General features: G+C 36.5%; 1 protein-coding gene across 7 annotated transcripts in view; it reads left to right on the forward strand.

The window, feature by feature from the left end:
* The window catches only part of DGKB (diacylglycerol kinase beta), a 379,491-nt gene that overhangs the window by 48,354 nt on the left and 303,643 nt on the right, over positions 1 to 27,494 (forward strand). For all 7 annotated transcript variants that reach the window (XM_076331405.1, XM_076331402.1, XM_076331403.1 and 4 more), the window contains exon 2: positions 1,673 to 1,933. In XM_076331405.1, coding sequence (XP_076187520.1) covers positions 1,864 to 1,933 — 70 coding nt within the window. In that variant the 5' untranslated portion in view covers positions 1,673 to 1,863. The remainder of the gene's footprint in view (positions 1 to 1,672; positions 1,934 to 27,494) is intronic.

A 27,494-nucleotide genomic window follows, 5' to 3' on the forward strand; every position in this document is an offset into this window, starting at 1 on the left:
ATCACTTTTAGCTTTTTTAGTTACTGCCCTTTTTCTGGCACTGACATTAATTCACTGCTGTATGAGGGCCGATGTGCCTTGCACTTGGCCAACATTATCCACATTAATGTTGCTTTTTCCATCCCAATCTCCATGCTCCTATTAGTTTTTGTTATTTGTTCAATCAGTGTTTCTAGATGTTGCCTCTTCTAACTTATCGTTATGTTTTTTTCTAACTTGAGGAGATGAAGAGCGTAGGAATCTCTTCTGGTTCAATTCTAAAAAGACAAGGCAGCTGCCAAGTAGTCTGCACAGTTGTGGTATTTGGATAACCTTACTTGCTCATAATATAGGTACATATACACAAATCATTCACCAGGAAGAGCCTGAGAGCAATGGAAGCATGCTCTGGGACTAAGTTGTCTTTCTTCCCAAATTTCTTTGTTCAGGAATGATACTCATATATGTGAGACAGCAAAAAAAAAGATGTTGTCTATCATGGGGTTACTGTATCTTTCTTCATATGCTTCTGTTACTAGCTACTCTTATTTCTTTTTTTTTTTTTCTTCCCCCCTAATGACATTTTGCTCCTTTTTCTCTCCTCTCCTAGCTGCCAACATCTTCCTCCTTAGCACTCTTTCCATTACTGTGTCAGTCTCTTCTGGTCTGAATTTTTCCTTCGCTCTTTTTTATAATCTGACCCTTGTAAATGACACATTGCTAGGCATATAAAGAGATTCCAGTTATGGTCTAAAATTAGCTTCTACAAGCCTAAACTTGTCATCTAGGCAACCTCTGTAATCAATAGCGGAAGATAAATACCACAAGAAGGCAATTCATCACATTTTAAGATTATGTTGAAACTGGAGGGATTAATTGCTGTCTGGGCCACCTGTCTCTTTCTACTGATTAAAGAGAGAGCCCTAGATGACAATCTCGGTTGAGGTACCTGACTTCTAGATGGCTAAAATTAGATGAAAAGTATCCTACCTGTTGTGCAAGGAGTGGTGTTGGTAATGCATTGCCTTTGTAAGGTCTGTCCTACAGAGGTAAAAACTGCATAAAATCAGAATGAGATGGCACCCACAGTTTGATCTTTTTCCTTCCTGAACTGATTTGCAATGGTGCCAACAGTTATATTTGATTTTCAGTAGTGACTTCAGCAATGTTGTGACATTCTAGAAATCAAACCCCTACTATTTTGTTAGAATAGTTAATATTCATATAGCGCTTATGTGAATTTCTCACCAAACTGCAGAATCCATTTCATTTTTGATACAGGGAGTTAGAAGCTTCAGAACATTTCTGACAAGGCCACACAGGACTGTACAACAACGTAATTGGATACAAACCCAGTTACCTGGATCCCATTTTAAAATCATAGGGAACTAAGTTTACTGATAGATAGTATCTACTTTTGCAGTGGTTGTTACTGAAACAGAAACACTCCCACACAAGTTGTCCAGATACAATTTGATCATAAACAGTCAATAATTTTTGATTATCAGTGCTGCACATAAGCATTTGGAATTATAAAAATAAAATTTGGAAATACATATAAAACTATTTATGGACAAATATTGTATGGAAAGATTTTGAGCAAAACTGTATGTAAGAAAATATTTATCAGTTACAATTACTTCAATAATAAAACTGGTATTTGTGCTTCTAATGCTTGATCTTCTTTTAACAGTGCTGTAACTCACCACTGAACCAACACATTGGGAAGAGTTCGTAGCATCAAAAACTTCATCCGCATAGACTGATGCCATCTCTCCAGTCTCCAAGCACTGTGAACTGAAACTACGAGTCTTTATGGAGTTTATATCACCTGGGTCAAAGGGAATGTTTTTCTGATATTTAACGAGGACCCTTACTGCCAGTATGACGAGCCAGGAGAAGTGGGTTAACCTAAGTCCTGGAGAGTTCTCTCAGCTTCAGAAATATGCGGAATGTAAGTAATTTTTAAAATATGTGATTTTATGGCTAATTAAAAATTATGAATATTTTGAATGCAGAATATAATATAATAATATTATTGTATTACTGATATTATTCCCTGTAAAGTAAGAGGTTTAATTATGGTTTATGTTTTTTAATCCAAAAGATAGGTTCTTTGGAGAGGAAAAAAAAAAAAATCAGTTGGGGTCTGTAACTTTTTTTACTGAACAATTATTATCCAGTATGGTACCATGTAGACTGACTAAGGGTTATGTGACTATGGGTATTTGGAGAGTGTATCTTTATGGCTTTGCTGCCTTAAATTCACCATAACAATTTGTAGCCCACTAGAGTGGGGTTTGTAGTTAAAAAGAAACTGGCTCAGTCATGGAGGAAACATGGAGATTCCAGGAGAAACACATCTAGGTGTTCAGTATGAAGATGTTTCTAATACTATAAACAATGCGAAGGAAGAGTTGTCCTGTGAAAGAGCAGGAAACAAAAAACTCTCTAAGCTGAAGAACCAGTTCTTTAGTTATTGCTCAGGCAAAACTTCCTTTAAGTTGCCTGAGCAACTTAAATGGCTCAGAATGACGTGCTTAGAGAACAGGTACCGAACGTGAGAAGTTAGATTTAGGAGACAGTTTATGACGCCTGATAAGAACTGAACTGGAAAAGGTCAAGAACGTTTAGGAAGTTTTCCTGTATGATAGGTAATCTAAATTTTATATTTTTAAAAACTGAGAAAATCTCATATGATTTATGAATGTTGTTGATTTATTACTAAAGGAAACACTTGCATATAAGGTAAAATGAAGACTGCTGATTGTTTGGTGGTTTTTTTGTGCCTATGACATGACAGCGTATACTTAATTGTGTTTCAGTGTAGTCATCTAACAGAATAATCATAAAATTTAATAACTTTAATAGTACATTCCACTGGAACGTGATTGAGATTCCTAATATTTTCATGATATCAAGGTAAGCCATGAATGATACTTCTAATAATGCAATGTTATTGAACAACAACAACAAAAAAATCAGGTAGAAATATTTACATGATGCTTTCTGGAACAGATGTATTTGAGTCTCAGTTTTCTACAATTGCTGTAGAAAAAGTTGAAAGTATTCTATTTATTAACAAAGCATGTTTCTTCCCCATGCCACCTTCTTGTCTCAAAGGATAAGCTGTAGAGATGAAGCAAATTTGCTCCATATACTGCTTTAAATCCTTAATGATATTACCAAGTAAGGAGCTATTTTGTTTGTCATTTCATAGTGGAATATGAGACACTGATACCTGTCCAGTATTTAATCAGTTAGGACCTCCTCCTTAAAAGAAGGCCTTAAAGATCTGGTATGAGTCTGAGAAATGAAAATATCCATGCATTTTAGTAGTTCTTTTATTTGTATGTAACATACAGAAACATTAAATAAGAGGAAACAGTATGCAATTACACGGAGCTTAAAAAGGACACATCCAAATTTTGTATTGATGTTCTGTTGCCTTCAGAGACCATTTCAAAGAAAATTTTGTATTTCACGTTTGATGTGAGTAAGCTTGCTTCTTTTAAATTACATCACCAAACGGATAGTAAACATAGTATAGCAGTTTAAAAAAAAAAAACAAAACTTTTGAAAATACTTACTTCTTTCTGGGAAAATATTTAAAAATGATTGTTCATTAATTTTTTCAATACCAGAAATTGAAGAGTTCTAATAGAGAGAGAACAGTTAAAATTTTTTTTTTCTATGCATTCTCATAATTTAAGCCTTCAATGTGCAGCGTTTGCCAAAATATTTGTTGTCTTCCTTATGGGGGGGGGGGGGGAAAGGCATTTAATATATTCCTTTTCTTTCTGCTTCCCTTTGCTCCTCCAGCACTTCTTGTGCACACCATAGTTCAGAGCCATTGCTTTAATAGAACTGTTGGTATCAGGATAAAGTATTTGGTGAAATTGCTTGTATTTGTTTGTGTTCAGGTTTGTGTGTCTATGTAAAAGAAACACATGGGGTCTTCGAAGCTTTCTCTCCTTGTCTGGAATAGAAGGATGTTAGTTGTTCGAAAATGTGAAATGTGATGCATCTTTGTATAAATACTTCAATTTCTGAGGCAATTAGAAAAAAAATCATTAATGGTATATAGACTTGGATATATAATGCCAAGGGAATATAACCCAGATATGGGCCTTATTTTAAATTTCTGAGCTGTCCAATTTAATTTTGCTAAATGACTGAATAGCAGTATCTTTAAATGTGTGATTTAAGACTTTAAAATGCAATTAAAAAATATTTAATTGGATCCAATATTTTTGAATTTGATACATTTTTGTCTAACATGCAGAGATACAAAATGTTGTGACAGTAGATGCCCTTACTCATTACTATACAGTGATTAAATTATGTGGAATTTTATGAAGTTTGAGTATATAATTGCTTTGCTACTTCATTGTCTTTGTTGAACATGGCAAGATAGTGAACTGAAAAATCACCAAATTTCTAATAGAGTTTAGCTGGCTTGGTAGAGTTTGATTTATTGATCAGAAGAAGAAAAAAAAAAGGCATTGCACACTTCTCTCCGGCATGTGACTTGAGGTGCCAGTGGGTCTCCTGCAGGAAGGAGAGATGATCTGGGTGTCAGAACGTAACACTGTAGGGAGTTTTGACTTTGTGGCAGTTGCCTGCCAACAAGTGTTGGTGATGAGCCCCCAGCTTTGCCTTGTGCTAAGGAGTGGGTTTCACTGAAGGACTCTGGAATACAGTAGGGAATTTATAGTGAAGTGATTTGTTTTCAGCTCACCTGCTGATATGTGGGGGTGTCATTTGCTCTGCCTTTCATTCAGTTTGGTGTATAGACTTCATAAATCTTACCTAAATTACAACATTATTTTAACTATGGAAATTTTTAACAGATACACTTTCTTGAATTTACAAAATTTAGCCCTAAAGTGAGTACTGGAACAAAGAACAGAGTCTCCCAAAAATCCGTCTACCTTGGATGTCAGTGACTTTGGATCATCCTCTTAGTGGCTGATAGTCACATCTATGTAATGAGGTTGCTGATATCAGAATTACTTTTGTACAACTGTGGTGGATTCACCTTGGCTGGATGGCAGGTGCCCACCAAGCCGCTCTATCACTCCTCGCTCTCTTCCCCTGCTCCAGCGTGGGTTCGCACCACAGGAGATGATCTTCCATGATCTTCAGGACACTAGCAGACAGGGCACATTTGTAGGAGTTGAGGGATTTCGGTTTGAGTCTTTTGAGGTTGAACCTCAGTTTGAATGCATATCCTCAGTCTTTCCCCTAACCAGAAGGCAAGCCTGTCTCATTTCCAACTGCTTTATGAAGATGTCTGTTGCTGCCAGACTTTGCTGAAATCAGTCACATCTGCAAGTGTTACAGTTTCTGTGAATAGCAGGAGAATGGGTCCATCCAGGTTCTAAGAGAGGAATTAAGTGCCTCTTCTTATCTTTAGACTGTAACAGAACTTAGGAGGAGTCTAGATGACTTGCTTCTCTTCTGCATCAACTGACTTTAGTCACATAAAGGAATTTTCAAACTATATTGAGACACAGGCTGCACAGATAATAAGCTTAAAGTACTTCCAACGTTAGGTGCAGAACTGCAGCTGATTGAGTGTGGACATTATAGATCCAGCTGTCCTGGGCTTAGACGTCTGAATTCAGCCTAAATCCCCTTTTTAGTCACCAAAGTAGGTGTGTGAACCTTTCACTATAAAGCCCGTTAAACTCCTCACATGGATTCTTGTGCTCGGACAGGGACATGTGCTTTCTGCTTTCTGACTGAAAGACGCTTTCCTCCAGTTCAGTGTAGTTCCACTTTGAATTCATCTTCTGACAGCTTGATGATAGCCTGTCTACTTTTGCAAGTATAGTTAAACAAACAAGGCCTGTGCCTAGCTCTGTGTGGAAGATACTGTCCTTGGTATCCCACTGAGACGTTCCTACCACATCTTGTCTGCCTGTCGTCTTCATTGCATATTTATGGTATGGTTCTCGGCTTTATCCAAGTGTATTGTCTGGTGAACACAAACCCTGAATGTAAAATTTCTTTCCTGAATACATACCAGCTTTTCCCAATTTCCATAGATGTAACTGAACCGCAAAGGAGAATGGGTTCTTCACCACTTGTTCCTAATCACAAAACATTTCCCTCTAAGTGACACTCAGGACTTAATAGTAAGTGAATGTTTTCCAGTACATTAATCCAAGGAATATCCATAATTTTGTTTTACCGAATTATTTTTGAGCTCAATTCAAGGCAACTTTATACTTCCAGTTTAAGACCTTTCTTCATCTGCTCGCCATACTTAAATAATTTGGGGCTTCAAATGAATTTTTTGGAACAGTTTAAATATTACTTTAAAAAGAAGAAAAGTGTATTTCTAGAATTCAAAGAGCATATTACCTAACACTTTGGCTCTTTGCAGCTAATATGCGTGTGTGTGGTTTTTGGAAGAATAATTATTTCCAAAGACAGTTCTTCTGTGTCCTCCTTGCTGGTCAAATTAAACATCTCCTCTCTCCTCTTGTTCTGAAGAGAGAATAGTAGAAAATATTTGGCATTAGATCTGTGCCTTGTTTTAAAATGCCTCAGAAGAATACGTGAAAAGAAAGAGAACTGAGATAACTGGTGTGCTCGTTATATAGTAGTAATAATAATAATAAAAACAACAATAATGTGTAACCCACACCGAATCCTGAAGATTCTAGGGAAATGCATGCACTCAAGAGAAGAAAATTTACATTTTTTTTCTCCTTTAGATTTCATGATTAATGCTGGCTGTGGGGAAAAAAAGGCAAAAAGATGCAGGGGCTTTTCTGCATAAAAATGTCACTTAAAGTGCATAGGGTAATGTACATACAGGACTTTTCAGGCAGAGACTGTTTCTTCTAAACTGTATAGTACCAAGTATATGCGTAGTTCTGTACTATTCCTAACAGCAGCCTGAATTGTAAGGACATTGGAAAGAAACAGTATAAATAGCTTCATTGTGATTATTATCTGTATGGTAAGTTTGATTAGTTTGGACAGGTTTTTTTGTATCCTTTTTATTAAATGAATTTTGAATCTCCTTTTTATTAAATGAAGTTTTATGGCTATTATACTCCAAATTGTATGTTAAGGGAAATTTAGAGGATCCTGGTCCAAAAGCAAGTGAGAAAATATTGAAGGGATTGGAAACAGTTAAAGCAAGACTGTTTCATGATTCAGCTAGGCTTTAAAAGAAAGAAGGAAGGTCTGCCCTTCCCTTAGTGGGTGGAGAGAGGCGGAGGAAAAGGCCTCTGAGCTCTGGCAGCATGTGCACTCTGGGGAAATAGCTTGGTTTTGTGTTGTCCTTTTGAGTTTGTCAACAAAATGTGCCCTGAGGAAAAAGCCTGAAAAAGACTTTTTGCAAAACTTTTGGCAGTGAATTTTTCCCAGGCTGGTGGAGGAGAACTTGGGCAGACTGTCACAGCCTGAAGATAGAAATAGATGTTGGAGTGCTACTGAAATGGCTGTGAGAACAGGAACAGCATCAGCAGCTGCAGCATCTTTTGATGTAGCATCAATAGCTACTGCAAGAACTAGACAGTGTAAGAATTTTATAGGGGAACAGGAAAGAGGAACTTGTGAAAAAGATATCTGAAGAGAAACAGGAAGGTCAGCAGAAGCTTTGGTCCAGAATTAAGTTGCCAGAGACTCTTGGGTGGGTTTGATTCTGTGGCCCTCACAGATGGAAAAGATTTTCTTTTACAATGGATATAAATGATAACCTGCGGGGAACTTCATACATGTGGCAGCTGGTCACCAGCAGCTATGGGCCATTACGCAATCCCTCAGAGGGTCCCAGGCTTCTAGTGCCACATGGAATTGTGCTAATTCTAATGAGGGAATAGGCCTCATCAAAGAATACAGATTGCTAAAACCAGCTGGTTTTGGCTGTTTGGAAAGTGGAGAGAGAAAATTGCTGGCGATTACTGAGAATGGTTTTACCCCAAGTATTGGATTTTAGGAGTATGGTGTTTCTGCTGCTGTTAGTAAAGATGGAGGAAATTAAGTTTTCATAAAGTTTTGTCAGAGCCTGTCAGGCTGGCTGAAAGATGGGGTCTGCCAGCGCTGCCTGTACAATATCCCATGCACTTGGAGAACTTCATGGAGAAGGAGAATGAGTCTAGTGAGAGATCCCCTCTTTGCATGCAAGGCCTGTTGGGGATGGAGTGGCCAGAAGAAGGGGCCATTTGATGATTTGTGGAGTCTGACTCCTCGTTCTGAGTCTGTGACTGGGGACTAAAAATCTGACTAAGAGAAATTGGAGTCCCACTCAAGGGTTTGATGGGGCACTCGCTTTAGTTATTCTAAGAGGTGAACTATGAACTATGCTTATTGATACAACACTGTAATTTTTTTTCTTAAGATCTGTGAGTTTAAATCCCTAGTGCGCATTCCTGTGTTGTACCAATTTAGAGAAAATGGGATAGAAATATGATATCTGATAGGTTTAGGCTCTAGTCAGATTTATTCTTAAAAAAAGCTGAACTCTGTCCAAAGGAAGGTGGTTATATGTAGTCTGCACTAGTGAGGATATTGGATCCAACTTTGACTTGTGTTAGATGGAAATCCAGGATAGAAAAGATACAAAGTTGTAAATTTATTTTTCGTTTAACAACTCATAGCTGGGACTTGGCCTCTGAAGATTGTTTCATAGATGAAGTTGTTGTGGGGGGCGGAGAGCTGGGCACAAATGTCAGCTGCAGAAGTAATGGTGGATTTCTTTCCTTTCTCTCATCAGGAATTCTGCGTTAGGTCTTGAAGAGAATGTAACATAAGTATGATAAGCCAAGCATTTCTGAAGGAAAAAAAGTGATAAACATACAGTAATACAGTATAATCTGGATCTCTGAGGTGGGCTTTCTAATGACTTAAAATGCTTAGTGTTCCTGCCATGATATATGCCTATCTATGACTAGCAGAGGTGTTTTTACCCAAACAGAAGCCAGTCAACTCTCCAGTTAATCTGTCTAGGGTAAACGGTGTCATATTGACTCTGTTCACAACTGTGAGTAAGGAGGAACCTTCTCATGGCAGTCAGGTGGGATACTCAGGTGTATGCAGAACTTGTTTCCTGCTTCCATGCCTGTACTGAAGAAGGGCATCCAACTTGTTTAAAGTACAATAGGCTATTTAGGGAAAGGGACAATGCAGAAGAGTGTGCTGACCTCCTTACTTTGACTAAAGGTTCTATCAAATTATTCAGGAGTTACTTTATTTCATGACAAAGGCAAATGCATTTGAGTCCTTTCAGTCCCCCTCAGGCTACTATATATTCTAATTTAAAACAATCTTTTAGGAACTAATGGCTTTCCTAGAACTTTATTTGAATTGTACGCAGTAATGGCGCAAAGTAAAGTCACATTGAGTCACTTTTTGAGAATCCTAAAAGTAATCTTATTACAGTATTATGTTCATGTCTTAGCTAATTTCAGGAATCCTCCCCTGTTTTCTGACTTTAAGAAACTTTGTATGCTAGCTGCAGGGAGACATGTTTTAAGAGAAGAAAATAGTGAATTTATATGCATTTGTGACTATGAGATGGCAAAATTGGGATGTACTCTGCTGTTTGTAAGATACCCTATTCCTCTGCAGAACAGAGGATGCTCCCAGAAATATCTGACTTGTTCAGGAGTTCTGATATAAAGGGATTATAGCCAGCAAAATGCAAGACTACTGTTGCTGCTGCATGCTGTTGACTGGAGGCTGCTAGCAAGAGGTCATATAACAGAAAGAGAATTAGTCCATTTAGTAAAAACAAAGAAGGCAATAGGCCTTTAGAATAAACTTGTAATTCAAAATTTTTAAAGATGTTGACAGATTGGTCCAGAGTAGGATCAGTTCAATGAAGCACCAGCTGTTTTTAGCTTCAATTCCTGTCCTAAAGAACTGCTTCTGGTTCCTGAATGATTGAGTGGCAGGGTCAAAAATATGATGGCTCAGAAACTTGCAACTTTCATTTAGGGGTAACAAAAGTATTATGGAGCAAATGGTCTCAGTTGTGCTAGTGCTGACACACTTTATTCATCCATTTTAGGAAAGCTAGTGGAAGTGTCAAAGTTTTGTACCTATTTAGATCTCATGGAAGAAATGTTAGAGGAATTAGAGAAGGAAAAAGTTGATGCAGCCTGTTAAATAGCACCAAGTTGCATTGATCCCAGACTCCAGAGATAAAATACTGTTAGAAAAGGCTGTTATTACAAACCCATCATTTGAGCACAGAGAGGCACTGGCCATGCTTGCTGTGTGATGAATATGACACTGTCCCGTCATCACGAGCGCTTGGTGGCCTCACTAGAAGATGGTAATTTACTTGAAACCATCTTGCACATCTCCTTCATCCGGGAGAATGAGGGAGAGAAGGTGATCGCAACACCAGGAGAAGATTGTAATGTTTACTCAGTCTCACTGAGCAGTGAAACACAACAGTTCAATACAATACAGATACTGAATTGGTTGTGCTGAGACTGGATAGTGTTTGACCTTTATTTTTAGGATAATCATATTATTTTCTAGATTACACTACTAAGTTTCCAGTGTTTCCACTGGGGGCATAGTGGCTGTTTAAGTATCTGGGAAAGATTAAGTTAGCCAGAGCACTAGCACTGCCAATAATAACAGAGCTTGTGTTAACTCTTAGACATGCAGATAGACCCATGGTTCTTAAATAATATAGTCGGGCTCCCAAATGCTGGGCCTTTGTTGCAATAAAAGGGGATTATGAGTAAGTCTTTAGGGGAAAAGTCAATGCCTAGGCATTTCCATTTTCAGGGGTATTATTGCAAGAAGCAAATCTAAAGAGTTCCTACAAAGTCCAAAATAGAAACCCTAGTTCTCAAGTTTCTGTGGCTGTGGGATCCGTGGTGTGTGGTGGCTGGCAGCGATACCTCCTGTCTTAGAATCCTGAAAGGCAAATGGTGTCATCTCACCTTGGTTTCTGTTTCCTCTGTCAAAAATAATGATTTCTTTCTAGAATTGAAGCTGCACAGATATACACTGCCAGTCATTAATGCCTGTTGTTGCAGCATCAGCTGCTACTGGTGTTGAACACGTGTTGTATGTTGACTGACATACAGTCATAAAATTACTGAACGTGTATTTATGTACCGTAAAATGTATAAACATTGATTATGCCTTTGTTACATTTCCTGTGTTTCTGTGTTTCTATGTATCTTCCCTATTTCTTTTCCTTTATTGTTTGGTTGTTTCTATGGACATTTGCATGTAAACAGTGAGAAGCTTTTGTTTCTTAAGAGTTCGTCTGTTCCTGTTGCTTATTCCCTATTATAAAGATTGGGGGGATAATTCAGTTGGTTGCTGTGGAAATGAGCCTGATGTCACAAACAGAGAATTACAGTTCACCAAGCCTTGAAGAAACAAAACGAAGGGAGAATGGACTAATTGGGGAGCCATGTGGCTGTGGCAGAACCTCAGCTCTCATTAAAAGCGTATATTTTTAGTCCTTGTGTTTCTATAGAAGAGCTTGAAAGTGTAATTCAAATGATGAGAATCCATGACTCATCAGACAAACTGAAAAAAATAGCTCTGAGAGAAAGGACGATCCCTCTTTGCTTTTATGGGATTCAAACTCAAAGAACCAGTAGCTCATAGCAGGTCCCCTCAGCCCAGCAAAGCTTCATATGACTGAAGAGAGAAGGGGAAAGCTGCTCATCCAACTCATTCACTGAAAAAATATACTTTGCTATTAGCGTTACTGTTTACACTGTTCTGCCTCTCCTGGATTTCTGAAGAAAGGAACCAAAGCTGCCTTCCTTACTGCTCTTGAGAACAGGAGATAGGTTGCTCTTGATGGTTCAAACAGAGAATCAGAGGCCTCTGTTTGAAAAAGAGTGGGCTTAGGGCTGCCTGATGGTGTCGGAAGGCCTCTCTCCCTGTGCCATTTGTCGGAGTTGAAGGGCCCTGGTTTGCATTCCTCTCCGTTGTTTTCTGCCAATTAAAAGAAGCAAAAATTTTAAATGTGCTTATAATTACGTATGTTTTCATTGTTTTTTCAAGCACTAAAAATACATTGCTTTTTGTGTGGCTTTGGAAGATTTTTAGTGGGTGTTACGGAGTGTCACTACATAATTTTGTTGGCTGCATTGCAAAATGTAATGGCTTTTTGAGGACATTACTGACATTAAATTTGTTTTTAGAACTGTCAGATTTTGTGTGGTTTATAATTTTATTAAACCCAGAATAGAATATTGAGAAAAGAACTTGTGATGAAATTCCAATATAATATTTTCTTGCATAGTTTCTGAAAATATAAATTCTTGATTTTATTTTCAACATAAAAGATTATAAATAATTTGCGTTAGAGACACTCAAATTAATTGTAGCATTAATGATAGTTATTGATAATGGATTTGTTTTGAAGAATGTATTTCCCAGAATTACCTGGCCTAGTAATAGATATTTTCATTCATGAAGGCATACCAAATAGCTTTAAAATGCTTTGTTAACTGTTGTTTGGTTGTTGTTGGGTTTTTTTTTTGTTTGTTCGTGGGTTCCCCCCCCCCCCCCCCCCCCCCCCGCCAAGTAGAGGGCCATTTCTACTTTTAATACATTATTTATGTTTGAAATTCACTGCAGAGATGGGACAGAATCTAGCATCCTTACCTGTATCAGAACAGATTAATTGAAGACCCTGGCAGTCATTATTGACGTCACTGCTTTGGAAGAAAGCATAGTCTGTATATTGTATAAGAGCCTATATATTGTAGAGGTTGAAATGAATGGAAGGAAACACAGTGAAAATTTTAGACAGTTATGAGAGGAGGATGGGAAGACAGTTTATATACTAAGTATGTGTCTGAGTGCTTATTGAACAGAGGCACTTCAGTGCTGGATAGGCTCTAAGAGTTTGAGAAATTACTGAAATGATACTAGAGATGATGAAAGCAGATTGAAGAGATGCAAAGAAAAAGAGTGAGTGGCAAGATAAGTACATTACTCTAGTTTTGAACTAAGGTTACAAATAGATGGTAACTGTACTATTTTAGCAGCATGAATATAGGAGATTCAGAGTTGCTGGGATGAAAAAGATGAAAGTCCTGAAGGGGAGAAAATTATAAAAATAATTGAAAATTAAGCCATGGGAAAACAAAAAAACCCAAATGGCTTCAAATAAAGTTGGAGTAGACCAAAATTCATGGATCCGTGCTATTTTTACAACTCGGATAATGCATTGAGTGATTTAAGGAAACTGAGGGAAGAACAGATCTCAGAAAGAGTCAATTAGCACAAAATTAAAGTAGGCTTCTAAAGAGTCAGAACAGCAGACGAGCCAAAACAGAGCTCAGTACCTTAAGGTTGATATTTGGAAATTCTTATTTGACATTTGGGTGTTTGGTCATAAAAATAATTTAAAAGAAATTATGAAAAACAAATGGTGAGATTGAGAGGAATGACCTGGGGCAGAAAGAAAAGAATTCAAGTAGAACCTTAGTGGCTAGCCAAATTTTATCTTGTAGCAATGATTTAAATTACTCTAAGATAACTATTCTGTCTTCTGTAGAGAGCCCTGTAGAAGTTTTTCTATAAATTCTTTATTATTAAAATCTGTGAAAATGTGCACAAGTGCTATTATTTTTGATTCTAAAGCTTGACTACTTATTTGGATTCACCCTCAGCCAAAATTAGCTAAATAAGTACTCAAACTGGAATTTGAAATAAGCCACTTGCATTCCCTTTGGAGGTGCTCTTATTCTAGAATAAATCAGAAATGATTATTCATTTAGAATTATTTTAGTAAATAAGATGTTAGTTAATTAGGAATGAGCTAATAGTTAAAGGAATACTGATACATTTCATATTCCTTTGTTTTGTTCTAAGTATAGAACCATTTTCTTATATTTTGCTTCAGACACAATGAATTTTGTCACGTTGCTCGTCAAGTCCAAGCTCATTATTGCAGCTACGGTCTAACATGTGATACCTCCAAAGAGGACCGTGATATCTCCAAACAGTATATGACACTAGAATATAATTTTAAATTATCAGTGCTTTAAGAGGATTCTGGGAGTTTAAGGGATCCACAGAAAAATGACAAAATGTAATTAAGTTGTCCCAAATGGTACAAAAGCACATTCTGAAGTATTTCCTAGTGTAACTATGTGTTTAAATTAAAGCATGCACTGAAGTTTTTCTGGATTGGGTTTCAAGAAGCAAGTGCCAGAGTAGCACTTCCTTCTAATAGCGTTCTAGAGATGTAATGACTGATTATGTAGGAGGACTACTAAGCTGCTCTTCAAATTGCAAACTCTCCAAGACAGACTCTACTCTTAAAATAAATACTCTGCAGCTCTGTGTGCACATTGGAGCTTAAAGTTATCCAATCTCATATTTTTAAAAATAACCTGAATAAGTTTACTTTAAATTTTGTGGTTTTCCTACCATTAACAGCTTTCATAAGAACGTGAGGGTTTGGGTTTTTTTTTCCCCTCCTTTTTTCCATTCCCTTTCTGTTATCTAGCCACAACACCTGTGTAGCATCTTTGGCTAACAACACCCCCTCCCCTCCTGCCCCCCAAACACCCCCCCCCCCCCCCAACAAATCCAGTCATCTCTACAGCTTAGCATCCTGTCCCTGGGAGGCATGCATCTGAAAAGTATTGTAAGGGTTCCAGGCACAAAAATGTTAATCTTTATTCAGGGTCTGTCTTGACATAAAAAGCAATACCAAATTTTGCATAATTATGCACAATGGGTTATAATCACATCTCCATTTAATTATTTTAGTGGAAACTAGCAATATGGTCTCTGCACTACAGAAAGTCTTTGGCTTGAAACTGAGTCAGACCTTATTGAGTGTTGTGTTGCTTCTAGTGAATAAAGCTGCATAAACTGCTCTAAATAACTTGGGTTAATGAATAAGGATATATCACGTCGCTGCATTTTTGTATGTTAAACTTGCCAGTTGATGTGTACTTTAGCTTTTATCCTGAAAGATGTTATTTAAGGTAAGGACTGACATAATTTTATTGGGTAGGAGTGCCCACCTGAGGTGCTATATGTACAGAAAGTTGTTCTCTCCCATGCAGAAAGAATTTGTCATGTCCTGTTTTTCCCCTTTAGGAGTCATGTAGTAGCAATCAGCTATACACAAGAGCTCTGTTCATATGGGTTTGCTGTTCATGCTGCCAGTGATAGAGAAGTTGTGTTCACTTGCTGCTGGCTGCTACACAAATTATAGTGCCAAAGAGTACTATGTGTAGTGTTCTGAGGTGGTGATTAAGGCAAACTCTGTTAGGGTTTTTAATTGTGATTAGTCTTGTATATAACAGCAGGTGAGTTTTTATAAGTGCTCCTCTTATTCAGACTGCTAATATATCACTATGAACTTGTCTCTAATAGCATTCTAGTGTTTTTAGGCCAAGCTTCTTACAGACCACATACCCATACCTCTATCTTTCAAAAATAAAGAGTGATAATAAGAAAAAATATATGCCCACAGTTCTCAACTAGTTTTAGCTTAGAAGAGTTGATCATCTGCTTTGTTTTACTGATTGTGAAGCATCTCTGGGGATTTGATTTCTGCATTGTTTTACTAAATGTCTGTGTTTATCTGCTCAGTCTCTTCCATAAGTGCTGTCTCAATGCCCAATTCTGTTTTGAGGAGTAGATTCTACCTCATTTTCTTTCTCCTTTTGTGAAAGGGATGAAAAAGCTTCCCATTTCTCCCACCTGTTTAGTTATTACAAACCAATAATTGTTGTGTAAAAATGAAACAGATGGAAGAAATGAGAAACATTTTCATCCCTTTCACAAAAGGAGGAGAACAAAGTCCTTTATCATAGCAGATTTTTATTATTTTCATTATGCATTTTTTTCTTAATCAGTTTTTAGTGTTAATAGTTATGCAGAATATCAGTCTTGTCCTAATCTTTCATGAAACAACACTTTACCAGGAGAGGTTCCCACTTTTACTGATACTGGCTTTCAATTTAATGTAAGTCTTCCATATAATTCTGAAAAAAAATATTTTCTTTGCATACATATGCTAGAGTTTGGTTTTCTTCCTACCCCACTATACATATTTAGTCTTAGATAAAGGTCTAGTGGCTTATGCTGCATAACTTCAGTGATCAATGGAGCTTTGCAAAAGTGGGTACTCCCAGCCCTTGCCAAATGACCATCAGTAGATAGCTTTGGAGCTTGCTATCAGAGCCGAGATTTTTCAGACTGCTTTTTTGGTTGGCATCCAGTTGCATTTTGATATTTTATGCGGTAATGCTGTTGAACTAGCAATTCTAACAGTCATTTTAGGGGTAGTGTAGAATGTTCTGTTCCATTTCCATTTGCAGGTCTGGAAATTCAGATAGCCTCTTAAAACTTGTAAGCGTTTTTTAGCAGTCTGTTTTTGGAGTTTTGAAAAACCTGAGAAAATTAATCTTAAGTCTTCCTGACTCATAAAAATTGAATTTTGTTTTAACAATGTTAATTTGTACAGGGTATGCGTCACTGTTCTCTATGAAATTAATTCATTATCAGTATTTCTTCTGAAAAGACCATCCCATTTCATTTTATCATGTTTTTTCTGTTCTTAATCACAGTCAGAACATCGTACACTTTTAAAATTACATGAATCCTTTGCCTTAAAAAATGGTGCAGATCAAGTACAAACATGGACAGAGTGAACAAGGAGGCAGATAAGGTCTGATTTTCATTAGCTAGTTATCTTGATTAAAAGATTGCAAGTATGTAGCCATCAGGAATAAAACAAGTAGTTAGGAGGCATAGGTGAAAAAAGCAGTAGCAATTAAGAAGATTGGAGAAATTTTGGATAAAATAAAAATAAAGACAAGGAGGAAAGAAAGCTTAATGGGAAGCAAGGTAGTATGCATGAAATGATCAAGGGTTTACGTGAGGGTTGGAATAAAGAGAGAAGCTACAGAACTGGGAAGAAGGTACAGAACTGGGAAGAAGGTAAGGCGAGAATAAAAAAATACACAGTGGAAGATTCTTCCGGTGGAAGAATTCTTTCATTGTGTTCTCAGAAAAGTAAGAAGTAATGCTTTATAAAAAATGTATTTGTTTTTCTGTATTCAAATTATCTACTGAGTCACATGCAAGCTTTTAAAGAACTTGAATTATAGCTGTTCCCTTTAAAATTGGACAGAAGTCAATTCTTGATCTTTGTAAAGTGCTCAATGCCTTTGCAGGACACACAGCAGGCTGAATAGGAAGCCTTCATTCTGATTTTCCGTCTTTTTTGTGGTTACAATTAACTCCATATGATGCACATTGTTGTATTTGTGATTAAAGTTTCTAGGGAATGACTTGAATTCCGATGGCAAGAAAATGGTGTGTTTTCTGTATGCAGCGTGCGTCCAGCGCTGGCAGCCATGTTGCTTTGTTGAGCTTTTGAGAAGCTCCGGCTGCCTGCAGGCTGTCTTCCTTGTTCATGCTCTCAGCAGCAGTTAGCAACTGTCCCCCGTACCCCTTTCAGATGGGTGTCCCCATTTCCACCCCTTCCCTGCCAGGATTCACGTCTTCCCCTCTTCATCTCTCCACCATCCTCTTGCAGCAGTGCCATGTCCAGTCCCCATACAAACAGCTCTCCACTTCTGCTTAAGGCTGTCCTTACGACCCTGTTTGGCAAGGGAATGAATGCTCATGGGTGAAACTGAGAACCTGCGTAGAACAAAAAGGGGCTCTGTGTGTGTACCCGTCTCGTGGACACTGACTTGGATCTTCTTAAAAGAATAAAAGGCTGTCATGTTTGGGAATTTCACAGAGAAGCAACATGCTTGTGCTGTACTTTGCAGCATAGTGTAAAGACTCCTAAGCTAGAAATGAGCAATAAACTGGTGCAGCAGCACAGCTGGAGTCTATTTTCAGTTTATTTCAGGAGCTCTAGAATTCCTCCAGTGCCTGATTCAAGCTAATCAGAGTATCTTTACATAATAGCACCATTTGTAGGCACACAGAACAACAAATTCTTTTGATAAAACAAAACATTGCGGTGTTCCTTTTGAAACATTTGGATGCTTACAGAATTAAATATTTCAATATTTTACTCGGGGGAAAAAAAAGTAAAGTGAAATCTGATTGTCAAAGAATATTTGTATCAGGTTTATTGGAATACATTATCTACTGAAGCATTTGGTTTTCTTTTTAACAAAGGAAATTTCTATTAAAAATTTTATCAGGTGGTTTTGATGGGACAAAAGCAAATAGTTTGCTCAGTCTTATAGTAAATGTAACATTTAAGTATAAGTAAAATCATTAAAGAGAGATTTCTGTATTGCCTTAGGATTTTGATTTGGGTGACCTCATTTCTGAAGGCGGCTTCAAAAATTTTAACCTTTACTTTATTGTCTAAAATAAGTTATCCTCCTGTCTAGCCATTTTATTTATATTCATATCCATATCTTATCTTGGGTGTTGGTTTTTTTTTTTTTTTTCAGATTGAGAGTTTGGTAGAAGACACAGAAAAGGGGTGTAAATCATATATTATTTTAGTGTCACATATAAATATATTCTCTGGTTTGCTATCTGTGAGTGACACTAAGCTTGAGATATTCTGACAAGGGTCTGGCATATTTCTTAATGGTGCAGACGATTGTGCGTCACTACTTTCAGGAGACTGGGTCGTTATTATATGACTTATCTTGAAGCCATGATCTCATACATATTGAAAGCTAGTAAGTCATTTATCCCCTGTCATTTTTTTAATGCAGTCTGGGATAAGCTCTATTTTACTAAGCGCACACAATGTTAGAAAAGCATTAGAACAAAACCAAGTCATTGCTCCGTGAGAAATTTGAGCATAAATGTGGCTACAGTTTTCATATATGGTTAATCCGAGACCCCATCCAAGCTTAAAAATTTACCTTGTAAGAGAATGAACAAGAACATATGGGGCTGGGGCTGCGGGAGGAGTGGAACAGCACAGCTTGGATCATCCTAAATACCAAATAAAAAAGACATATCCTATATTTATTGTTAATTGTATTTGTTAGGGAAGCATGTTACCTGCTAAATAGAATTCAGTAAATTCTGGTTTTACGGTTGTTTTATGTTTGTCTATACAGTGGTATTTAAAACATAGGATAGGCTCTAATAAAGCATGGTACCGTTGTTTAAGGAAAACCATACTGCTCAGCTTATCCCCGTAGATACTAGAGTTTATCTTTCCTTGAGATGAAATGTTATAGATCTTTTCATAAGATACTGTCTGCTGTGTATTGCACTTACTGCATGCCTGGCAGGCTCCAGGACTTCCAATGTCTTTTTTCAAGAGCAGACTCCTTGGGTTAAAATGCTCTAGAGCAGAGTTTTTACAACAGAGGTATTAAAATGTTTTGCTTTTTCTATTTCTGAAACAGGATATAACACAGGAAAGGAAGAACCCAGCTTGAAAAGCAAGGAAAAAGTCTAAAATATTTCCTTTACCTTCCTTTGACAAAGCTCTGAAGTCCCTGAAGACTAGTTTTGTTTTTCTTTTCTTTGCTGTCTCTGATGTCTTACAGTAAATCAACCAACTTTCCCTTTCTTCAACTTTCCCTGAACCAAGGCAAGGTATACCAAATAAGCCTGATCTCCACAAGCAGTTGAGTCAAAAAGTTCACTAATGGTTTGCTCTTTCATTTATTTGGAATGTAACTCCATTGGAATTGGAATGTAGCTCCCTCTCAGCTAGATTGTTCCCCAGGTTTTTAAGTGAACTTATTTCTAGTCATCCTCTTGCCTCTTTTTATTTGCTTAAATCGAACTATTTTATTAACATATTACTACATTTAAATACTTTTAATAATCAAACTTATGGAACATTCAGTATGTTCATCAGCAAGTTAATGATGAATACAAACATTTGGGAGAAGTTAAGGTTCTGCTTATGACTGTAATTTCCTGTTTCTGCATGCTCTAATATTAATTTGTAATGTGTCTTTTTTTTTTTTTTCCTCCTCATGTAGGGAGCATTTGATGGAGTATCTTTATTCTGAAAAGGAAGTTATCCTTTTAGATCATCAGAAAGTTAAGGTCTCTGGAAACTTGGAAAATGATGAGATCATTCTTTTAGATTCTTTAAGGTCTTTGTAAGTGATATAGCATTTCTGAGAGCTTTTTCTCTTTAAGATACATTAGTTACAACTTGAAAACAAAAGTATGAAGGAGCAAAAGAAGAGGAAAGGTGAAAGAAGGGAAGAAGTTCAGAAGAATCAGAAGAAGGTGTCCCTGCCCATGGCAGGGGGGTTGTAACTAGACGATCTTTAAGGTCACTTCCAACCCAAACCATTCTATGATTCTAATCAACTTTTCTTTCCTCTTCTGTTTTGTCTTGCTATTTTTGAAGTCTCATCAGCCTCTTCCTGTCTTTCCTTTTCCCTATCTTTTTTTGTCTTCTCTTGTTCCTTTTATCCTTTTTGGTGATTAACTCTTCATCCTTCTTTCCTTCTCATGTCTTTTCTGCTTACTTTTGCTCTGTCAGATCGTATTTGCTGAAATTATCTTGATCTTCAATGCTCTGGACAGTATCATTGTTAATGTTCCTAACTGAACAATATAAAATTAAACAAACAAACCTGTCCTGTGTGAGCATACTGAGGTAGAAGTGGATGGATTAGGAAGGGATATAAATTTGAATCCTGGGACCTGGGAGTGTTGTTAGTTCATTACTGTTATGTTACTTTTGTCTGTGGCAACATTAAGTTGATGAATGCCAGTGTCATGTTACTGGTGTTTTGCTACTAGGTTAGATAACTTCATGTTTTTATAATACCTGTATTTTAGGGCTACATGTTCATAAAACCTCTCCATAAGCTTATGTTAAGTTTATATTAAGCTTACAGTAAATAGACATTTATGTTTTTCTTCTAAATATACATTGAGTTTAGTTTAGGGGCATATCTTTGTAATTTGAAGCGTAGGTGACAGAAAAGATGTTTTAGTAAATTGATTTGCTCCTCTCCTTCCTAATTGTTTTCCCTAAGCTGTAACATTATGGATTGGCAAGGTAAATGATTCTTGCTCCAAAGGTTATTGATAGTTGACAGGATTTGTGGCAGGGATGATTTAAGGAAAGACCTAACCAAAGATGGAGAACTCATTTGTGATTTGGAAACAAATTTTGGTGAGGAAATTCTTGGAGAACTTGCCAGAAATTTCTAAAAGATGTTCTAACCATAATGACAGGTAAATGACAATTACTTTATAAAAATTAGTGATTTAACCAGTATTGTATTTATAGTAACTGTCCATAGGGGGTGCTAACCTGTAATAGTCCTTTACATGGAATAAATCGGTACAGTATATGCTCTTTAAGATCTTTCTGTATGTATTGTGCCATTTTATAATAGACCTATCAAAGGGCTGCATGTTTCTATAGGGGAGAAAGATACTAAAAGTTTGATTACATTAGTAAGCGGAAGTAAAATTAACTCACGCTTTTCAAATCTGTGGAATTGAGGTCTGTGCTGATGCAACTGTACTTTTATCTCTACGCCCAATCATTTGGGTATGAATAAAGAAGCCACAGTTGCAACTTTTGACTTCAAAGTAGAAAAAACCTTCCCTTGGTAGAGACATTTTCAACATATTTGATAATGACCTGTAGGATGAAGGAAAAAAAAAAAGAGCTTTCCAGTTCATTTAGAAAGATCTGCTTAGACTTCACCGAGGTGAGAAAGCCAAATGATTAATAGTTGTGGAAATTAGGCAGCAGGAATGTGTTCTTATGAAAGATCCTGTTGTTTGTCTGTTGTTGTCACCAAAGTTTTTCAGTCATTAAGACCTTATTCTGAAAAATGTAAAGGTGGAAAAAGATTTGATTTGACTTACACTGTCATTTGAACTGTAAAAGGATGATATTCTACTAACCTTAATACAGGGATTTTTTGAGAACTGGAAAGGGTAACGGAAGAAGATGCTGGTACTGGTGTATTGGGTATGCCTCTAGTTAAAGTCTCTAAGGTAACTGGTTCAAGGATGTTTACGGCAACAGTTACTGCTGTAAATGGAATCTGCTGTGCCATGTCGTTAAAGGAAAGACACAGTGCCATGTTTTATTTTAAAGATACCCATCATACTAGGCCATGGCAAAAGTCCTGAAATCTTGTGTTCGTCATTACAACAACCTCCATAGCTTTGTATTTTCAGTGGATTTTTATAGATGTGAGCATGTTATGCAATAGTATTCAAAACAAAGACAATAGAAATATTTTGAATACAATTTTTTTTTTTATAATAATAAAATTTGCTTGGCTTGAGTCAGGGACTGGTTCCTCTCCTGGTCCAAACTGTTGGTTAATATCCAAATAAATTGCATAGATCGCTAATTCATGGCTAATAAAACCCCTTGTGAATGTTAGAAATGCATTTAAGATGATTTACTGTCTTAGAAATATCAGGAATAAAGCCCAAGTTAATACAACTGAACTCTGAAAGTTTTGTGCTTGTTTAACAAGTTCTTTATCTTATTTGGCATAGTTCTTGGTATTGTTGCAGGTAAGAAGCACTCTTACTATGTACGTATTCAGAATTCGTAGAACTTTGTTTTACCCTTCACTCAGTTAAGTTATATGCATTTGTAGTATAAGCTGCGTTTTTTCCCAGTTTATTTGATGGGGTTTTTGGTTTGCTGGGTGGTAGGTTTATTTCATGACGTCCTTAGTGTATATCTTTTTTTCTGTACACTCAGTGACTAAACTTGTTTAGTAAGTAGGAGTCACTTGGCTTCCATCCTTTTCACGTGATGCCTTCCTAATTACATCTTTGTTCATTCATTCTAGTAATTTTATCCAACAGTCCATCATCAGTGTTTTAAGGCAAAAATCAGTCTAGATCTGTAGTACTTCTCATTCCTTTCTCAAGACAATTCCTTTTGAATAAAGGTCTGTCTTCCCTATGACTCAGATTTGCTGGAAGCAATCCATTTTGCATTTCCCTAAAGTAAAACATGGTGATTCTTTCAAAGACAAGGAGGTAAGCTTATAGGGCTGGACAGACAAGTTTTAAAACACAGATACCTGTGTACTACTATATCCATCACACAAAAACTCTTAATTGGTGGTAGCACACAAAAAAGCAAACATCTATCCTAGGGAATAAGATTGGAGAAAAATGAAGTAGTGGTAAAATATAAATGAAGAACAGATTGATGGGATAAAACAATGGAAAACTGATTATAGGATAATTTTAGGGTTAAAGATATTTCTGAGGGACTAGAACAAAAATGGCTAAGAATTTATATATTCTTTTTTGTTTGTTTTATTAGCTGAATAGGGAATTCCAGGAAGTGGTAACAGAGAAAGAAAGAAAGCTAAGAGAGCAAATGGGCTTTGGCTTCTAAGCCTGTAGAGGGCAACTAACCCAAGTGTATTAAACTGCTTAAATTGTAGTTAAGCAGATACTGTTTAGGATTATTAGAGAGCTCTGTAAACTTGCTTGAGGGAGCTACTTATCTGAATAACGTTATTACCTTGCCAGGTTAGTTTCCATGAAAATGTAGTCTTCCTTGGAGCGTGCCTCTCCAAAGACTGTTTTATTAACATTAAAATGTCATTGGATAAAGTCACAAATAGTCCTGGTAGTAGGGTTTAATGCTGCTTTTATCAATGGACTATATTTTAAGGTTTATTCTTGCTTGCTGTCTCCTTAGAGTCCTGGAATGAGCAAAGAATTTTCCTATTCCAGCTTTGATATTGGAAAGGTGGAAGATTAAATCCCTTTGAACTGAGGCAGATATAGATTTCAGGTCTAATGTGGTGAAAGGGAAAGGATTTGAGATGTATCAAGCAAGAATCAGGAGAACACAGCTCTCCAGGAGCGTAAACTGATCTTACGAGCTTTCCTTTCCTTCTTGTCCATTCCTGGTACCTCTCTCCTGTACTCTTTGTTTCTCAAGTATTGTCCATAAAGTCTCTTCAATGAGATAAAGCTGTTAATTAATAGGAGAAGGTATTGAATACTGACAAAATAAAAGACTTGATAGAGCAATGCTGCAAAAGACCTGTTTAACTGTACCAAACTTGGACACAGAGCTGGCTTAGATGGAAACAGAATTTTTTAAGTTTTGAACTCCACAGCCAGAAGATTTATGGAAGTAGTACTTGAAACTTGAAATATATTTGTTTCTCAGAGCAATGAACATAAAGCAGACTTCCCAGAATAGGTTTGCAATGGCAATTGTTAAGATAAATGAGCATATATTAGCCTTAGTTAATGTGTGAAGGTATAATATAAATACTGAGTTGCTTTGCTGTAGTAATGGAAATAGGAAAACTCCCAATCTTCTTAATACACAGTTAAGACAAACTTGTAGCCTCTTATCAGTCCTTTATTTCATTAAACTTCAAGTTCCTGGGCATTAGGAGAATAATATTATTCCAAAAGTTAGATCTTGAACTGGAATTGAGACTTTTGATTTTCACTGCTCAGTCTGTAGCCTTTTTTCTTTGAGTTTTGTTTTTTAATTTTATCTAGTTAGCAGTACGTTTTTTCAGTAGCCTTATAAGGTAGCTGAATGTGTAAATACCACAGTGGAAACCATCTCTGCATCAGACCATGCCTTTGTAATTCAGCAGTGGTTGGCAGGCTGTGACTCCTAGGCAGATGTCTACTTAGCAGCTCATTCCTGTGGACAGCACAGCTGTTATTTTTTCAGTGACTAACTTTAAACTTTCTATGATATTAATGATTCCACAGGCTCAACACCTGTAATATTAGAAGTACTCAAAGATTGTATCCAAAATGGAATTATGGCAAGATTCTCAGCGGAAGTGGTGGAGAATTAGAACTGCTGTTGCAGTGTCAACACTTTCAACACACACAAACTTAAAAACCCTCTGCAAAGGAAATACAAATTGGAGAGGCTTTATATAACCAATAATGATTTTTTTTTTTTTTAAATCAGAGGTATTGAGTCATGAACCTTCAGGCAATTTCTTATTATGTAAACTGGAGCACAGTTTTAACAAATACAAAATATTGCGTAATGCCCCAAGTGGCCAAATCTGCTTATGCTGTCCAAAGATATATAGAATGTAGAGGAGACTTTTTCTCTTTCCCTTCCCCAGACTGTATATGGCCACTTGAAGCTAATTTTTATGGAGATTTGATAGGTTAGATCAGGTAATATCTTATTGATTGCAAAAATTGATCTGAATTCACCGAATTGAATATATATGTATATGTGCATCTATATATAAACTAAAATGCAAGGGCTTGGCAACATTCTTGGCAACATTGTACTTACGTATGTACACAGTGTATATATAACTACATCATGCAGAGTCTCCACATCCAAATCTAGTCAGGCAACAGAGAATTTTGGGCACACCAAAATAACAGCATACAATAACAGTACTACCGTGCTTGATAGAGTTTTTGATAGTTTTGATTGCCACTAATTGTTGACAAACTTTTGATAGAGTTGTCAAGGCTTGTTTCTCTGACTCCTGGGGAGAACAGGTTCTAGTGAACACTTTTTCATCTGCTCTTCACTACTATACCAAACATGATCACGAAGAACAAAAGTTTAGGAATCATGTTTAGAACAGGCAAAGGGCAAAACAGCTTATTATTAGTACATATCTTCATCAAGTGTAGGAACCTTCACCATTTGTAGTTCAAGATCCCAAGCAATGTGTACTTGTGTTGCTAATTCTTTTAGTTTTATGGTCTAGGTAAGTATTTGACTTCAAAGTCTTTGCTCCCAAGATAAACTGTAATAGAGAATCATGATTGCAAGAAGTGCAGATTTTGTTTTTAAATAACATTTCTTTGCAATAGTAAATAGATCTCGAAGTGGAAGATAGATGTGTCTTAATGGATCAGAAACCCATAAGAGATAAAACCAAATTGAGTTGGATTTTTAGTTTTAAAAATAATCCCTTGATTCAACATTTATATTTCCTTATTCATGAGATGATAAATTATTGTATGTTAAGAAAATTGCCTTAGGTAAAAGTCGGAAGAAGTGTTGCCTCCAATGTCAAGAGAGCTAAAATTTCATCGCTGAAATACAGTTTCAGTACATAGGATGTCAAGAACTGTCACTGTATAAAGCTTTAAAACTTTGTAAGAGGAAGAGTAAAATGAATGTGATATTTTGGAAGCAAGAAACATGATAAAGCAAAATGGGGAAAAGAAAAAGTAACCATTAAATCTTCCTGCCTCAAGAAGAGTACGAAACCATTTCAAGAATTGTCTGTGCTGCATGGAAGAATGGAAGAACCAGATGTAGCTTTGAAATTATGTCTTGCAATGAAACGGGGGCTTTAAAGCAGCCTGCTCATAAAGAAATGGGAGAGGGGAAGACAAACAAACAGCAACAAAACAAACAAAGAAAGCCCCAACTGCACAGGGCAACTTATACCACCTGAGGAACTTCCCCCAAGCTCTTTAAAATAAAGACAGGCAATCAAAAGAAGCTGTGGTACTGTGGTAAATATGTGGCCAATCTTGACTCACCCTCATGGTGAACAGGTGAAATGTGTTAGCTTAAACTTCTTCACAGTTTCCCTTTGCACAGTTACTATTTCATATGATGTGTAATAATTTAAGTGGCACTGTAAATTCAAACCCACAAGTTTTTAACATCTTTGTATGTCTTGGTATTGGATAACCCCTTTGGCAATTTTATATTTGGATATATGTGGAAATAAGAGAAACTTGTGTACCACTTTTTAGTAAGTATATGTTGAAGGAATAGATGGGGGAGCTAAAGTTTGCTGATAGAAAAAAGATCAGACATGAGAGTAACGCCTTAGGTAGAAATAAAGTATCTTAGGCCTATCTGTAGAGGCTTGGAAAGGTTACATGCTAATGCTTTCTTAATTTTACTTTTAGCATTTTTTTTATTTTTGTTATTTTGTGGACTTCCATAAAATACTAACAGGTATCTACTTCCATGTTAGTTGGAATGTTTCAAAATATTTCTAATTTCTGACACAGAGCATGCAAAATATTTAAATTTTAGACATGTAAGCAATCCTGTGCCACTTTTACCTCGCTTCTTTGAGCTACTTGTTTTTATAACTGCAAAAATTACTTACTTTTTTTTATCAACCTGTGTTTAAGTGCATAGGTATGTAAGAATATACCGTATGTTCATATATCCTGTTCAATAATTTTTGAAGCCATAGTTAAAGTTTAGGTGAAATAGCTAATGAGTTCAAAGTATATGTATTAAAAATTATAAAGAATAATTTGGGGGAAAATTGAAACAAGCGAACTACTCTATTTTTTAAAATGTAGATTTCAAAACCAGTACAAATATTCTCAAACTTATAAAACCATTTCCCTATTTCCACTTAAAATCAGAAATAATACATGCTAAATTTCAAACCAAACCGATTTGATTCTTCGCTGTTAGAAAGTTAGTGCTTAGAGTTAGTGTTTGGGCTGAAATATGTTGTCAATAGCATTGCTTCCTTAATTTAATAGAGAATGGTTTCATCATGATTCTAACTGGAAAGGTTATGAGCTGGCAGCCTTGTATCAGATATTGTGACCAGCTATAAAGAAGCAGGAAATGAGAAAAGGGAAAGAAGGAGCCACAAAGTTACTTG

Source organism: Aptenodytes patagonicus, chromosome 2 (genome assembly GCF_965638725.1).
Source record: "Aptenodytes patagonicus chromosome 2, bAptPat1.pri.cur, whole genome shotgun sequence".
Classification (NCBI taxonomy): domain Eukaryota; kingdom Metazoa; phylum Chordata; class Aves; order Sphenisciformes; family Spheniscidae; genus Aptenodytes; species Aptenodytes patagonicus.